Source organism: Mya arenaria, chromosome 10, assembly GCF_026914265.1.
Source record: "Mya arenaria isolate MELC-2E11 chromosome 10, ASM2691426v1".
Lineage (NCBI taxonomy): Eukaryota > Metazoa > Mollusca > Bivalvia > Myida > Myidae > Mya > Mya arenaria.
The window spans coordinates 10,063,614-10,081,654 of NC_069131.1; the positions used below are offsets into that span (position 1 = coordinate 10,063,614).

Genomic DNA, 18,041 nt, shown 5'->3' on the forward strand with positions numbered 1-18,041 from the left:
ACATCCATCATATCTAGTTCTTACCATTGCTTTTTTTATAGATATCCTTTGCCTAACATTTACATTTATTTTGTGTCTTATCTACCTCCATGTTTACTGCATATTTGTTTGTTGCATTTTCTGAGAGGCTGGTGCTTAGCATGTCATCTTGAATATGATTCAAGCTGATACGTGTTTTAGTATCCTTTAAAGTAATGCTCGTCTTTGCTACCTTCCCTTCAGTTTTTAACTAAATCCATCCTAAGATATTTTAAGACTACGTTCAAGATTAGCGCCAGCACGTCAGTTTTTAAATGTGTATATTGTATATGACATTTCTTAAAGGTAATAAATACTTACAATATTTAATGGTTAGACAGTGTATACGAACTGACCATGCAAATTCATACACTTCAATCATTTTTCCTACGACAAAGGACTTCCTCGTTTAACCACACGCCACTTTACAGTTTTAGTGTTGTATTACATAAAAACAACAATTTCAGTAAAGTTAACAATTTACTGATGTTTTCTTTCTTTGAATTGGCATTGTACTGGATCTGTTTGTTTGCCGGTTGCATTTTATGTCCATTGTTACATTCTGGGTATTCTGGAATTAAAAAGAATAACCTGAGATGCTAATGTCTAGTCAAAATACCAAAATACGGATCGTGAGAAATATATTATCATGTTGATTTCAATGTGTATATATTCATCAATTATGTAAACAATTTTGTTCCTAATTTGTGGCGACTTATTGTAACGGGAAACGTTGTCTGTCGGATGTTATCTTTCTCAACTGATGCTTTCTGCTTTACCTTTGTAATTTTGCAAATTTCCGACATCGCAACGGTAGACCCCCGCCGCAACAACACAGACAGACCCCACATACATTTTTTCATAAACATGAGCTCACTATATAGAGGTTTAATTATGTTCGCCAGTGTAACATCAGACTTGTCCAAACATTCAGTAATAAGATAAACATATAACAATGGTCGGAGCCATCACTAACCGGAAGATGAACGAAGCTAGTCACCAAAATCAGGGTAGGCGGATACAAGCGCCACAAGAGGAATCCAGCCCTCATCTATGTCTATATATACCATTAGTGTAATGACTGTGCGGCAAATAGAACAAATCTCAACACAGCATATTTTTTCCTTCTGTACATCGGTGTATTCTTTCTGCCCTTCTGCTATCAATTTGAAAAAAGGTGATGATCTCCCTCCCAAATGCGCCTTCTCTAACTTCGATTCCTGTGACCGCTCTCAGATTCTGAAGCATCAACTGTCCTTTTATATAATATTGCAGTCTGTCTTTCTAATGTCGATTTAAGGCAAAAATAAACCGGTTCCAATACTATAGATAATAAACAAATGCATGAAACTTAATTTAAGATGTATATACTGTATTAAACTTGTAAGTGCATTTAGCGTACACTCTATAACTACACAAACATTTTCAAAATTTGAATGAATTTTAAATAATCTCGGACATATATAGATATTACAAGTAAATTTGATAGTTTAATGTAGACTTTAGAAATAGATGAATTCAATCATGATTCGAAGCCTTCAGTAGTATTATATAATAAAAACAACAACAATACTGCGGTTATATTTGGAAGCTAGTAAAAAAATAAAATGTTTGAGCTTATTTTCGAAAATATATCGGTGACCGACATCATTTGCGATAATCATAAACACAAAATAGCTAATAAATGTAAAAATGTCAGGTACGCATACATAGGCGTAAACTAGGTTATTTTTGTTTGTAAACAGGTCGAAAACCGGAACAAATATTTGGAGCGAACAGGGGTATAAAGATAACATCACAAGATGTATACTGTCTTACACATCTTCAACCCCTTGAATTTCGACAAAGTCATCTCGCGCTTCTACATGTATGTCATTCTAGACATCAACGTTTGAAGTTGGTAGAAAACGGCCTGCAGTTCTGACCCTACTTCACTTCTCCGCTCCATGGCGAAATTAAGGAGTGTATTGTAACCTCATTCCCCTGTGCGGCACATTTGCGATTTTGATGACCAATTATTTTCGTTGCACCTTCGACGTCATTCCATAAATATCGACCGACAGGCGTGATGATGAAATATCATTCTTGATTTGTCTGGTCTTACGTTTTGGTAAGGATGGGGACAAGTGATAATTTGAGAGAAGAACTGTCTTATTCTAATGTATTTACATTTTTGTGTTCAAATTATTCACCCATTTCTTAAAATTTAATCCTAATTTATTGCGTAATTGAAAAATTATCCGGGTTCATGGATAAAACGGTGACGAGTTCTACCAGCGGTGGAAAGGGCTTTTTGAGGGCAATGATGTTCCAGCATATGCGGTGGGAGTATCTTGCAGCTGGTGTGAGCGGGGGTGTGATTTCGACACTGGCACTGCATCCGCTTGATCTAGTCAAAATCAGGTTTCAAGGTGAGAAAACAATATTGGCTCAGGTCGAAACAACGAGAATTGAAAGAAGTGCAAAATGATTGCGTTTAACCATGTCCATTCTAGCCAAAGTTGCAGTTTAGTTACATTGCCTGGATACAGTGTGACATTTTTTTATAAGTTTTTATTTTTAATATTTTTTTTTTTTTTTTATGTTAATTATTATTTATTTTGGTCAAAATAGTGAATAGCCGGTGTGTATCATCTATCGGTGTACTAAGACTTCCTTTGCTTACTGTTAAATCGAAGTTGATATATATATATGTATAATTTTTAATACATATATGTTGAGGATTTAAATACCTTTCAAATTATGTGGCCATTAGGAGTATTTCAATAGTATATGTCCGACACCTGTCCTATTTGTTGACATAGGGGTCGGCCATTTTGTTTTGTGACGTATGTACAATCAACCGGTCTATATGACATTTTTAGTAGATAAACATAGTAGTACATTTGAATGTTTTTCCAATTACGTCATTAAAACAAGGAAAATCGATGGTAGCTGTCCAATGAAAACGCTTTGTGTATTTAAGTCATAGCCGAGTTGCACGGTCAAGGTCAAAATTTCAAGGTGATTCGAAGTGAAAGTAGTAATACTGCAACAAAAAATGTTCGATTTGGATAAATAAGCGTCTTACTCAACAAGTTTTTAATGGTAGGAATGATATTTTAAGCTTCTCTTTGTAATGCACACGGAAAGTTTGCATGTCAGTCTAATTTTAACGTGTTTAAGGGGGGAAAAATCAGTTGTTTTTCAACCTCCCGGTTCTTTCGTAATGGCAAATTTCAGCATCTGGTCGGTGCATTTTGTTTGAATATGCTGTAAAGGTCAATCTTACTAGCATAAAAGTTATATTTTTCATGTAGATGGGAATCTTACCTTATCAGAACAGTAAAAATTATTAGATTATCTCAATTATTTTAGGAACTATGCTCTATTGATTAGGTCCGTTTGGAATTGAATAATTTTTGCACATGTTCACCTTATATTTAATTATATATTATAATATACTTATTTTATTTGATGAAAAATTGTGGAATAATTTTTTTAATGACTTGTATTCACTATCTTGACCGAAATAAATAAATAATAAAAATAAAATAAATAAAAAAAAAATATGAAAAAAAAGAATGTATTAATTACTGTATCCAGGCAATGTGACAAGCACCTGTGAAGAATTTTAAAAATCCGGGAATCTATTCATAATTCTTTCCCTGATAATGTTGATTTTTGTTGTTCTTCACATTGCTCTCTCAGGCTCTAATTGCTGGACTATTTTTACCAGCCTATTGAAGGATTCATTATGATCTTTAATTAAATAGTGATAATGCACCAGTCAATTGTAACCACGGCCCCCCAAGATGCCCCCCAAGATGCAGGGGTTATACCAGGGATAGCCGGGGAAATGGGCCGTGTTTTTACCTTCCCGGTGGCCCCGCATAACGGGGAATGTGCCTTACTTAGCGTCCCTGGGATGCTGGGGCATTTGGCGGGGATTTTACCATCAGTTTGTATCCACAGAGCAGGGGTTTTACCCGGGCTTGGTTGGACCGAAAGTCAAAGTCCCCGCTATTCAGGAGGAGCCGTGGTTACAATTGACTGGTGCATAAGTACTGTCAATATCCTACCACCTCAAAATCAATATGGTAATTTAATCTGAAAGTTTAAAAAGCTGTTATAAATAAAGGCAATAATTGTTGATTTATTATGTACATTTTAATGATCTCAATGTCAATGTTTTTTCAGTTCATGAAGGTTACGGAGTTGCGTTGACTCGACGGCCACAGTATCAGGGCCTGATCCATGCCCTCAAATCCATCTTCTCCACCGGGGGATTCCAGGGTCTCTATCAAGGAGTCACGCCCAATTTTGTGGGGGCAGGGATGTCATGGGGTCTCTATTTCTTTTTGTAAGTTTGAGAAAGCCTACATGATAGTATATTTTTGTTTTGTTTTTAAATTGTACAATTGATGTATAAGACAGAATAAAGGGATGTTAATGTTCAGTTTTTATCCTGAAAAAAAAATGACCTAAAGCTTCCAATTTCAGGCTATTCGCCATGGAAGCAATTTTAACAGCTTGTCTAGCCCCGTTCTCAACAACATCATTGCAGAATAACAAATATTTGTTTGGTAAATTTCAGCTCGTTTATTTATTGAAATACCTAGAGCCACCTATTATGTAAAACATTTCCACTTCCAGTTAATGAGAGAATGAATGATGATACAATATATATGAATGATCTCATTCAGTTACAACTCTATCAAGACATGGATGCAGGAAGGGAACACTAAGAAGGCCTTGGCTGCAAAGGAACATATGCTCATTGCCGCAGAAGCAGGTACGTTACCCTTATCTTTTGTAGCCAAATGGCCAAACTTCACAAGTATATTTCCCTTAAGAGGTGGAAGTAAAGAGGTATCAACATCAACACTAGGCACAATTTTGGAGCTTTGTATACATTGAACTGTACATGTATGTCTGACAGAGAATATGATTTACTCTTAATGTTTAGTTCTTGATTCTGAATTATATTTTGCAATGTTTAGACCTTTTCATCCTCATGTAAAATGCCAACGTAGAGTTAAGTTATGGGTTTGGCTATGTTTCAGTTTGTGAGAAACCAGATGTTAGTTTCTTTATCATTGTTTATTTATAAGCAATTTGTAAGGTTTTACATTAAAGGACACATGTATGCAAGGCTGTTATATGTCTAGTTGTTCAATGCTAAACTAAAACGCTTCAGACTTTATTAACATATAAATTTGAAAATCACAAACTTGCATTTTACAACATTCAACATATTCTTATCATATTGAGCATTAATACTTTTTTATCTATGTTTAGTATGATAACTTTTTAACAGTTATCTCTTAAGAATGCAGAAGTCCAAATTCTTACACTCAAGTTAAACATAAAATGTTTCTTTAATAGCTTTGTTATAAAATCCAGAATTTGATCCAGGAAAGCAATGTACCAGTGCATGACTTGTCATTATTTCGCACAATGTTGTATTAAGTAATAATCTTCATGTCTTTTTTCATGACTGAGTTATCATTAGAAATGTTATGCATTGAAGTTTCATTTTATAATTTTTTACAGGTCTTCTGACACTGGCCCTGACCAATCCTATATGGGTCACAAAGACACGTATGTGCCTTCAGTATGAGGCGGGAGCTGCAAGCAGCACCCAGTATAAGGGCATGCTAGATGCCCTCGTAAAACTATGGAAATATGAGGGCATTCGAGGATATTACAAGGTAGGTAAAAACAAATATTTATGGCATTCAATATATATTATAAATAACTGTAAATTCTTAATCTCACTTACTTCTATGGATAGAAGTTGGACACATTTACCATATATACATTATACCTCTTTTTTAAGAAATGTGGTGATTTTCCTGGGAAGATTTATATATAATGCAGATTATTTTTTTCCCAATTGAACTTAAATTTAATATAGAAAAGCTAATACAATAATCATTGAGTGAGAAAGTGAAAATAATAATTACATTTAACCATAGTTTAATATCATCTCCAACTTTCCAGAATATGATAACTCATCTGTTTATTTGTTCAAATTTCACTGAGAGACCTTTATTTTTCTAGGGGTTTGTCCCAGGCATTCTTGGCATTGCCCATGGAGCGATCCAGTTTACGTTGTATGAAGAGATGAAGAATAGGTATAATCAACATAAAGGCCGATCCATCGATTATAGGCTGGTAGGTTTACAGACATTCTATTCTTACAATTGAATTCTTTGATTATAAAGTGACTGTCTAAGTTGTCTGTCAGACCGGTAACACATATATTTTCTGAATTGGCAGGGGCTGAGTTGTAAGTGAATTCAATCCAAATTTGGATCAGAAAGCCCAAGGTTCAATTTGACTCTAGTGGTTATTGCGTAGGAATTTAAGTGGTTCTTGATGACATATACATAATGAATTAAAAGAACAAAATGTTCACTATTTGTCTTAGTTCTGCAACGAACTTTGCCTATAAAATAGACCATTATTGTTGCGCAGTATGAGAGGCTAAACACGAAAAACCCTTAAAGGTTATGTAAGGTACAGTAATGTAAAATACAACAAAAGACTGCCTCTTTTTCAAAATGCCATGGCCATGATATCTTTCTGCTTGTTCACTGCATTTTCATCAACTTACTAGAGCATAGCTGATAAAGGCACAGCACTTAAACATTTCCACTTCATTTGATAATTTCAGGCTCAATTTTATAAATACATGTAACAGCTTTTCCCTTTTTTTTGTGACCCTGTTGCGCATTGAGTGAGATATGTCATGATGTGTTATCAATCAATCATAGACTTTGTCGATCAATATCTATTGGTCTCTTATTCAGGGCACCCTGGAGTACCTGGGGATGTCAGCTGTCTCGAAGATAATAGCTGCGACATGCACATATCCCTATCAGGTGCTCCGATCACGTCTACAGGAACAACACAGCACGTACACGGGCGTTATTGATGTCGTCAGGAAAATATTCAAGTAAGAAATCTTAACCTTGTCTGATATATAGTTAGGCCTAAAAAAAAAATTTGTTTGGTTAGGGTTACATCCTTTTCAAAAATAGGTAGGGTAGGTAGGCTTTTTTTTTATTTTTTTTATTTATTTTTTTTATTAGGCTTTATATAAGAATGACATTTTCATCATTGGAGAATGGTGTTAAAGTTATCTCCTGTATAAGCCTTTAAGGTTTTAAACTCCATATTTAAAAAACAAAACAAAAAAAAGAATTTTTTTTATTTTTTTTTAAGTTTTTCAATATTTTTTTTAAAACTGACTATAAAAACGGTAGGGTCGGCGCCTAATCCGTAGGTAGGGTCGGGTAACCCAAACCAAAAGTATTTTTTTTAGGCCTTATTTAAAGAGCTAGGGTTCATTTCGTCAAGCAATCTTTGGTGCAATGTTGTTCCTAGGTTCGATTGTTCATATCAGTAATTAATGCACTGGTATTATAAATCCTCCTAGGATCAAAACGACTCTTAAGATATTGATGAAATGGCCCCCAGAATATTATATCTACATATGTTGGTTAAGAAATGTTTGGTTCTGTTCTATTCTTTGTTTGTTTTTACCGCACACAAACAGCATTATTTATATGATAGGGTTTGACAAGCAAAACTAGATCGAGAAAATTGTAAAAAAAACAAGTTAAGATCTATACATCAAAATTGAATGTTTGTAGCATTGCATATACATATGCTAATAAGTGATTTAAAATATTAGGATTTTTTTTCCTTAAGCAAAATGGTTTGTTTATTATTTAAACACATAATTTTACCAAAGATTATGAAAATGTTTGAATAGAATACAAGTCTGTGGAAATGTGTATTATATATAACGGGCAGAACAGTGAACAAAATTTCCACAAGCCCTGAGTTACAATATAAGAATTCGGGCTCCTTCATCCAAAAGTCTAAATTTCCATTACTGCAACTATGTTTTAATACTTGCAAACTATCTGAGAAAAATAATAATAATTTAAAGAGCACAACGACACACCATTTTGCAGTGCACATATACTTGCTGAATGAAGTATTATGGGCACGCCATTACCATGTTGTATACATGTGTCAAATGGTAACCAACAATGTTGGGAGATATCTATTTGTTTAGGTATGAGGGTGTCCGAGGGTTCTATAAGGGCATCCCTGTCTACCTCGTCCACGTCACTCCCAACATTTGCATCGTGTTCATGATCTACGAATATGTGATAAATTGGAAAACGTGGCAAAATAAGGACGCATGGACTGATGATAGCTGAAGAAAAGAGATGACAACTGAATTGTGAGTGGAAATGTGGTGGTAGTTTAATCTCATCAACTACCCTAGATGTATGTGGAAACTTTCAACTGAAACTGAGCGCTCTCATCAGACCAACTACGTTCATCACTCAACTGCGATGTTTTTACCATGTTATAATTGTATTGGTAATAAGCCTCAGTAATCCTTTCATTTGAATAACACATGTTATGTGTGTACAAGAGGGAAAACAACTCTTGCCTTTAAAAATATACAGTTGTACAGTTGGTAAATGTTTTTGCAATTAACATACATGTGTATTCTGTTATTGTCCATATACATGTACATGCACTAAAGATATCATTTATGTTTTCCGTCACTTTTTAATGTTATAACAATGATATACCTACAAGTCTCTTTTTTAATGGTACCTTTTTTAGAACTCACTGATTAAGTTTGATATGTTTGCACAATTTGATTCATAAAAGTGTTAGTTTAAGCCCTAGTTTTGAATATTTTGGTAGTAAATCTACAGGATACATGTACAAGAAATTTTCCCAGGATTACCCCTAAACGCTAAATTCTATTGAGACAATTTAAAAATCTTTTAAGGCTTTGGTCTTATTGAATGGTAATTTTGTTATTGGCATGATTTAAGAAACTTGTATGAAAATGCATGCAGTTATAACTGTGGCAGTGCGGGTTGGAAATTTGAAATCTCAAGACAGATGTGATCTCATGCTAGTCCTTGTGTATCACAAGGAATGTCACCTTTACATCAAGTACAATTTGTATGGTTATTTTGATGGTTCTATTTTATGACCCTTTGTGGTTTTACTCTACATAGGTCAGCATTAAAAGTACAAACATGTGTTCTGTCACCATTTAGTGTTTTATTATTCCTTCAAATTCTAATAGTGATTGTCTTAAATGAAATGGTGCTTTTTGTGCAGTTAAACACACTTTTTTCAAGTACCGTCCTACATTTAAGACACTTAAAAGATACTAGTAACCTGTTGTTTATTTGTAAACAGACTGCTGTTGACAATTGAAGGTGAGTTACGTGCACATTCTGATACTGCTAAGCTGCCTTCAGAATTAAAGGGACACAATATAGATTCACACTTGACTTAGGAATTTGTGACCACATACCTACATGTTGAAAACCCCATTTACATACTAAATATGGCTGAATGTTTGCCTCATCTGACAAATGTTTAATCTTTTAGTGATGGAAGCCAAACACATAATAATGCTCTTTGTATTACATGTAGTTATAGCTATATGTTGAAAATCCCATTTATAAATATATGTAATGGAAAATATTTTTTATCTGATCACAAATCACATGCCTGTTTTGCTTTGATCATTCAAGTCAAATGAGAAAAAAAATCGTATTTGTCTTCTGTGAATGTATCAAGTCTATACCTCTATCGTGCCCCTTTAAGCATTTATTTATTCAAATCTTTAACCTGTGATACGAGTTCAGTATTGGTGGTTGAGTTCAGTATTGGTGGTTCATATGTACTAATTTTGTATATTGAAGACAGGATTTATTCACATGTGTTCAAGAAGTTTTTGTTTAAATGTTTACTGAATGTGCGTTATCTTAAACACTTTCAGCACATTTCTGATGAAGCATGGTGATCTGTGATACCGAAACTATTGAACTGTTTGTAATCCTCATGTTGTTGTTTCGTAATCATGATTAACTTAAGGAGTCGTGACCTCGAAAATTCGAATACTCCGATTAAAGGGACATTCCTTCATATTAAATTGGCTTTGCAAATGTTAATGGAACATAGCTATTTTGTATGCCATTTTATTCATTAAAGCTGCACTCTCACAGATTTACCGTTTTGACAACTTTTTTTTATATTGTCTTACAATGAGGTGTAAATATCTGCAAACCAGTGATATAAGATCTGATTTTTTGTCAGCAATCTTATATCACTGGTTTCCATGCAGTTTCGAATAATTAAGCTAGTTCCAAGACAAAAGTTGTCAAAACGTTAAGTATGTGAAAGTGCAGCTTTAAGACTGTAATTGCATTCCTTTGACTTTTTATAAAACATGTGTTCATTTTTATACCAAAAGGACACAGTATTAAATTATTAACAATTAATATATATGTACATTCTTCTGTCACAGCGATTGGCATTTGACTCATATGCATCTCTGTGAAAATCATTTCCCATAAGAATCAAAGTCAACAAAAATAACCTTGTGGTCAAAAGAAACACAAGCCCAATATGGTTCAAGGCTTTCGGGCTTACTCAAATTCTGGCTTGTTGAAAATATTGTTGCCAAGCATTTAAGTGTAAGAATTTGGGCCTGCTCACCCACATATCACATGATTATGAATGTATACCCGCATTGTATCTTTAATGGAAGCTTTTATTGGTAACTACATTTATTGTAAATATAGCTGAACGTTTGCCTCATCTGGCAAATGTTTAATATTTTAGTGCTGGAAGCCAACACATAATAATGCTCGTTGTATTAATATGAACTGATGCACAGAGTTCTGTATATCAATTTCTAATATTTGTGTGATTTTTTCCCTCAAATATTATTTTTATGTTTTAACGAGTTTTGATAACTCATTGTTATCATGTATTTTATTTTATTTTTATGGTAAAATGATGTTTGTAAATGATGGTTTCACATTACATTACTATGACGGCTGTACCCATGGCTGTACCTATACTGTCATTCGATGTTTAATATTAGAGAGTACAGTCATGACTTGTGTTGATATTATGATGATGTTGTGTATTGCGTTTTTATTCTATACTTGTGATGCAATGCCAAATACAGTAAACATCTATCCTCTGGTATCTAGTTTTGCTTGTCAAACCAATAACGCGCGCATAAGGTTAACACGTAGAAGAAATGAATATATAGAAGGTATGATGAAATTGCATTACCAGTGCGAACCAGTTAGCGTATCAATCAGCCTTGGACTCTCTTTTCACAATATTGATATTGACAAGTAAATGAGTGAAAGTTCTAAGTATTTATACTGAATTCAAATATTTTTCCTTCACAATGTTTAACTTTTCCCATGGAAGTATAACTTGATGTGTTACTTAGCTGTAAAAATAACAACACTGCTGTCATTTCCTAAAAAGGTATGGTAGCACTAATTGGTTATATTGGTAGAATCCAATCGCCCATATGGTCTTACATGCTGTATATATCTTCTGGGTTGATCAAAGCTGTGTGACCGAGGTTTTAATTTGGTGACGTTTAGGTAATCGTTATATGACATGAAGTAACATTTTAATGATTAAGAATGTGAGGAGTAAGCGTAATCATCAAACTATTACTTCAGGTCATCTGATTGTCTAAGAATACTACCTCATTGGCTGACACAGTGTGAACGCAAAATCTGACGCAGGAAAAGTTGAAAGTCTTATGGATTATAATGATTAAGCATAATACGTTATTTCATTTGCAAAATATGTAGGTTGTATTCTAAACATGCATAATGTACGCATCTACTCTTCTGCAACTTACTGTTGGGCTATGGTTGTATATACAGTATTGAATAAAAGGTCACCGAATCTATGTCACATCCAGCACATACTGTGGTTTAATGTCAGTCGATCAAAGTCACGATTTCTTTAAATTGTACGCTCGAACGACTTCTTAAGACCTTCAAAATTGAATGTGAGTGAATCGCCTTATAAGTATTGCACATAAATGAGTGCCACTCACCCCAAAAGATACGCGAGTCTGCCACTAACCCCAAAAGATACGCGAGTCTGCCACTTATCCCAAAAGATACGCGAGTCTCCCACTTATCCCAAAAGATATGCGAGTCTGCCACTAATCCCAAAAGATACGCGAGTCTGCCACTAATCCCAAAAGATACGCGAGTCTGCCACTAATCCCAAAAGATATGCGAGTCTGCCACTAAGTCCAAAAGATATGCGAGTCTGCCACTAATCCTGAAAAGATACGCGAGTCTGCCACTAATCCCAAAAGATACGCGAGTCTGCCACTTATCCAAAAAGATACGCGAGTCTGCCACTTATCCCAAAAGATATGCGAGTCTGCCACTAATCCCAAAAGATATGCGAGTCTGCCACTAATCCCAAAAGATATGCGAGTCTGCCACTAATCCCAAAAGATACGCGAGTCTGCCACTAATCCTAAAAAGATACGCGAGTCTGCCACTAATCCCAAAAGATACGCGAGTCTGCCACTTATCCCAAAAGATATGCGAGTCTGCCACTAATCCTAAAAAGATATGCGAGTCTGCCACTAATCCCAAAAGATACGCGAGTCTCCCACTTATCCCAAAAGATATGCGAGTCTGCCACTAATCCTAAAAAGATACGCGAGTCTGCCACTAATCCCAAAAGAAACGCGAGTCTGCCACTAATCCCAAAAGATACTCGAGTCTGCCACTAATTCCAAAAGATACGCGAGTCCGCCACTAATCCCAAAAGATACGAAAATCTGTCACTCGCCCAAAAGTACTACGGCATGTTTCCATACAGAAAGCATAGCCTGATGAACGAGCCCTAGGGCTGCAAATACCTCGCTCCGGTTGGTAAGGACTTCCGTACTGGTTTCTACTCTAGGAAACGTCTACGTTAGCGTACAGATACGGACAGAAGCTTTATAAAAAGTCCGTGGTCATGTCACAAGCGTCAGCACATACAAATAACGGTAGGTCGAAGGTTAAACGTCTAGATTTCATTACGTAATTGTTCTCAATTGATATATAACAGTTAATTAATGTACATGTACACCTATTGCAGGCATGAGGGAATGCACGGGTTTTATAAGGGACTCGTACCAGGGCTGTTACGTGTCACTCCCGCGTGTTGTATCACTTTTGTGGTGTATGAGAGCATGATCACTTCGCTCATGCACAGCGACAACAACAACAACAGCAGTACGGATATTAAGGATGTTGGAGCTGAACAAACACAGGGTGTTGGACATGAAATGACTCGTATGGACTCGCTTAAAACTAAACTCCGAGAGGTGGAAAACATTGGGGAAATTGACGAGGAGACGAACTTGGAAGAAAGTGTAGTTGGGGAAGGTGTTAAGACTTGATGTTGAACTATTTAGGCAATAAAGAAATATATAAATTACTATTTTAGAATGGTGTTTTACGGAAATAACATGTGGTCATTATTTTCATTACAGTTTTTTATGTTATGTATTTTTTAAGTGTTTTATGATTTTACAACTGAAAGGTGTTGCAATGTTTAGACATACACAAGTACATCCGTTTTATTTCAACATAAATACTTACATTATGTTTTATTTCACCCGTTTTGGCGACCACGATATTAGTTTATATAATGCTATGATTGAGATTTGTTGCATTGAGAACACATGCTTACACTTATTTTATGTTACCCGTATTACCGAGAGAATAGGGTTGATATCATTCATTATATTATGATAAAGAACTGTTGCTATGGGGTGTAAAAATCAATAAATAAGGGATTGAATTATGCCTCAAGTCTTGAGAGCTTCACATTATCCAACTACCTCAATAGCAGAAAGTGCCGACTTTACTTCTGATGTAACTTCCAACAACCCACAGTTGAAAGATACAATAACAATAATCATTCAAATGTTGGTATCTTCTGTTTTAATGTTGACAGATTTTAAATTGTGTTTGTGCTTAACATAAAACCCTCTCCGAGTCGCCGTGTATAATGGAACTCCGTGTAGCATGGTAGAATGGACTGGACCCGAGGACCCGGCAAAGAATGCTGCTGCTGGCAAACTTGTTCTCCGTTGTTGTTGTTTTTTTCTTTTATATTCAATTTAACCCTTTTATCAGCATAGTTATAAAACAAACATAACTTAGCTTAACTTATCACAATTACACTGTTTTTTGAAATGTGCATATTTTATTCCATTGAATACAAAAAACAGCTTGAAATTCTTTTCGGTTTTTTTTCAGGTTAACATTCTAAACTGTGTTGCTGATGTTACTGATTGAGAACTGTTAATGTTTTGGTACCAATTATTATCCCGGGCTCCTTTTCAATAGAGATGATACGTTGACCCGTTTTTGGCGTAAACTGTGTATCAATGGACATCTATCGCGTAATTCTGCCGGTGTACTTGAGCTTGCTTCAGAAGCGTAAGGTTAACGATATAATATTGAAACCGGACTCAGCGCGATATTCTAGCATTGCCAAGTGCTAAGACATACACATATGTTCGTAATTTAACCAGATATGATATTCCCAATATTACTCAGATTATAGTAATTGGATGAACAATGATTTATAAATCATTATAAAACACGTTGGTGCCAGTACGCTCATAATTTAAACGTAAGACGCATACGCAATGACTTCAAAAAATGTGTTACATGATTTTAAGTTCTTGATTTTTAGATAATGACTTCAACTTAATTTTATATCTAAAATGTATGAAAAAGAAATGATTCTAAATAAGTGAAGTAATTATTTGCCGAGGCGATGGTGTGTCATCGTCTCAGCTTACAACAAAATGACGGAAAATCAAGAATTTCAGTTCAAACGTTTTCGAGTGTCACAAATCAAGTTGAAAAGTTTACTTGCAAAGTCCAATGCACTGGGCTTAAAGGTCTGAACAAGCTCTTAGTTTCGAAATAAATTTGATAAACACTTAAACATAACAATTCAAAATAGCGATTAGTACGATGAAATGATGGCATCAGAGTGCGTTGTGTCTTCTGAGGAAGGTTCATGGCCACGCAATGCATACTGCAATGAGGAGAGAAATAAAAAAAAATGAAATTACAGTTTCGTTGTTGAACAATATCGTAATATGAAAGTTTGATGTGTAACAGCGAATGTTAAACCATTTGACCTTATAAGTAGTGGTCGTGGTAAATGCCGATGTTAATTTTTTCAACGTCGCCATTCGTCTGTCATCTACTTGTTTTTAACTCGACTTTTCAAAGAATAAGGAGGGCTAATCTACTCGCCCCAGCGTCGGTGTCGGCGTCCGGTTAAAGTTTTAGGGCAAGTTGGATTTTCACTTATAAGTCGAATACCCTTCATTCAATTGACTTAATACTTCACACAGTTGTTCAGGGCCATCACATAATTAGGTGAGATAACTCCATATTATCCTTTTTACAAATTATGGCCCCTGATTGACTGGAACTTCGGTTAAAGTTTTAGGACAGGTTAGGATATTTATTAATAACTTCTATACCCTTCGTTCAATTGACTTAATACTTCACACAGTTGTTCAGGACCATCACACAATGAGGTTACATAACTCCATTTTATCCTTAATACACGTTATGGCCCCTTATTGACTTTGGTTAAAGTTTTAGGGCAGGTTAAAGTTTTTGGACAAGTTGGGATTTTAATAAAAACTTTTATACCGTTCATTCAATGCACTTAATAAAATTCAAAATTATTTACGACCATCTTACAACAAGAAACATAACTCCACTTAAACCCTAAATACAAATAATGGCCCTTGATTTTTTTTTTTAATTTCTTTTGAAAGGCATATTTGTATATTCTTAACCACATAATTGGAAATCAAGTTATTTGAATGACTTGCGTCATTGTTCGGGCGGGCTGGTGGGAAGTGGAAGTCACCTTATGTATCGAATAATTTTAGTTAGGTTTGACATAAAGAGACCAAACTTGGTAGTATTACATCGTTATTGTATTCACTCCTAAGTCAAAGCGGCGTAGTCGAGCGCGCTGTCTTACGACGGCTCTTGGTATATTCTTAACCACATTTTCATAAAGGGAAAACACGTTATTTGAATGACTTGCGTCATTGTTCGGGTGGGCTGGTGGGAGGGCAGCGTCAAAGTCACCTTATGTATTGAATAATTTTAGCTAGGTTTGACAAAAAGAGACCAAACTTGATATATATGAAAGATTTATGGAGACCTTTTATGGGAATGCGTTTGATGCCCCTAGGATCAAGGTCAAGGTTACTATTAATAGAAAAGGGTTGGTATTGAATAACTTAAGTAAGGGTCTACATATTGTGACAAGACTTGGTATATAAGAAGAGTTTATAGAGACCTTTCCTGAGATTGTGTTTTGGGCCCCGAGAGTTATGGTCTAGGTCAAGGTCACTGTTGTTTTAAATAGAAATATGGTTAGTACTGAATAACTCAAGTTAGGGTTGACATAGTGTGACCAAACTTGGTATATAGGACAAGTTTATGCAGAGCTTTCATGGATTGCCTTTTGGCCCCCTTGGGTCAAGGTCACTGTTGTTTAAAATAAATTACTGTTTCCATTATGGTTGACATACTGTGACCAAACTTGATATATAGGAAGAGTTTATGGAGGACTTCCGTGGGATTGTGTTTGGGGCCCTTAGAATCAAGGTCACTGCATGTTACAAAAAAATGGAAGAAAGCAGTTGAAACTGAATCTCTTCTGCCAATCATTAAAAACCTGGTTTTGTCACATTGCGATTCTTGCTCATTTTGTTTTAATTTGATTGTTTTATTGCTTTTGACAGGCACATATTACATCATTATTGTATTCACTTCTAAGTCTTCTTACGACAGCTCTTGTTTCATGGCCTTGTAGCCTCGTGACCGTACTATGCAGGGGTGACAAGGGCGCGAATCTAAGAAATTGTTAATTTATGAAGCTTTAAATGTGCTTAGTGATTCAACTTTAGTCAAGTAGGTAACTACTGCTGCTTGTCTGGGAGGTTAAAAGAGAGGTAACAATCAGTTGTCACTGAATGCCTTCTTTCCTCCATTCCACGATGGGGTCGGTGTGTAGGAAGGATTTACACAATCTATGAATATCTCAATAATTATAAGTTTGCGTGGTCTTCTTTGCAGAATAGCACATTATACCTTTTATGGATGCAGGTATTACATTTACACATATTGAGTGCGCCCTGTAAGATATCTTAGTCGAAAACCTTACGCTGCTTAAGATTGCTCGAGGACCTTCGCGAAGTTCAAGAATAATGTATACGATAAATGCTCTTTTATGAGTACTCGTCCCATGTGTTTAACCCGATGGCGAAGACAAATACCGCACCACCCCCCCCCCCCAAAAAAAAAATAAATAAATAAAATAAAATATTGATGTATATGTACGGTTTAAAATGTCAGAAATCTTTACATTTAACTACGATGCAAGTAGATTGCGTAGTAATTTAAATTAATCAGTTTAACGTTTAACTTAATACTTTACTCTTGGGATTCTGAATTATTTATGCAAACAAAGATATAATAAATACACGTGAAAACACCACAATCAATTAATACTATTATTTATAATTTTATGAACTACTTCTTCTGATGTACCGGAATACATCCGAGTTTGTTTCGGATGGAAAAAGGCTGAGGAGTTCCAAATGGTGATATAAGACGCTACATTGTTACTTGTGTAAAATGTGATTATTCTATACCGTTTTAGAATAGGCTAACATAGATAAGGAACTTGTCCTGACACAGTTTTATGTATAGTAGGTGTAGAAAAGTGTTCTATTAAGCAGTTTAAGCCTGTTTTCAAACGAATAGTAAGAATGAAAGGAGAGATACTTATTATCGGACTATTTCTGGTCTCGCTTCCAGGTAAACAAGTACATACGGGTATTGAAACACTTATATTATAAGACGATACCACATTTGAAGACTAATATATTTTAATCGACATATTACCCATATATTCAGCGATCTGAACAGATGCTTTTCGCCATATTGTCTCCACCATTGTAAACTGAACATATTTAATTTATTTTACATCCTGAACGTGACACCATGACATCAGCATTTTAATGGCGTACCTTTGACTGAAACTGATATGCACCAATTCTACAAATAAGTTACTCACGCTTG

General features: G+C 35.1%; 1 protein-coding gene across 2 annotated transcripts; it reads left to right on the forward strand.

Annotated features, from left to right (window-relative positions):
- The first annotated feature begins 2,045 nt into the window (after positions 1-2,045).
- Positions 2,046-13,706, forward strand: LOC128206033 (mitochondrial folate transporter/carrier-like). Of its 2 annotated transcripts, none has more exons than XM_052908158.1 (7): positions 2,046-2,429; positions 4,198-4,360; positions 4,704-4,792; positions 5,554-5,711; positions 6,064-6,177; positions 6,816-6,961; positions 12,994-13,706. In XM_052908158.1, exons 1-7 carry the CDS (start codon positions 2,267-2,269, stop codon positions 13,295-13,297), a joined length of 1,137 nt encoding a protein of 378 aa, XP_052764118.1. In that variant the 5' UTR covers positions 2,046-2,266; the 3' UTR covers positions 13,298-13,706. The 2 variants fall into 2 exon arrangements, with proteins under 2 accessions (XP_052764118.1, XP_052764119.1); XM_052908159.1 differs by lacking the exon at positions 12,994-13,706 and adding an exon at positions 8,093-11,056.
- Positions 13,707-18,041: the final 4,335 nt, after the last annotated feature.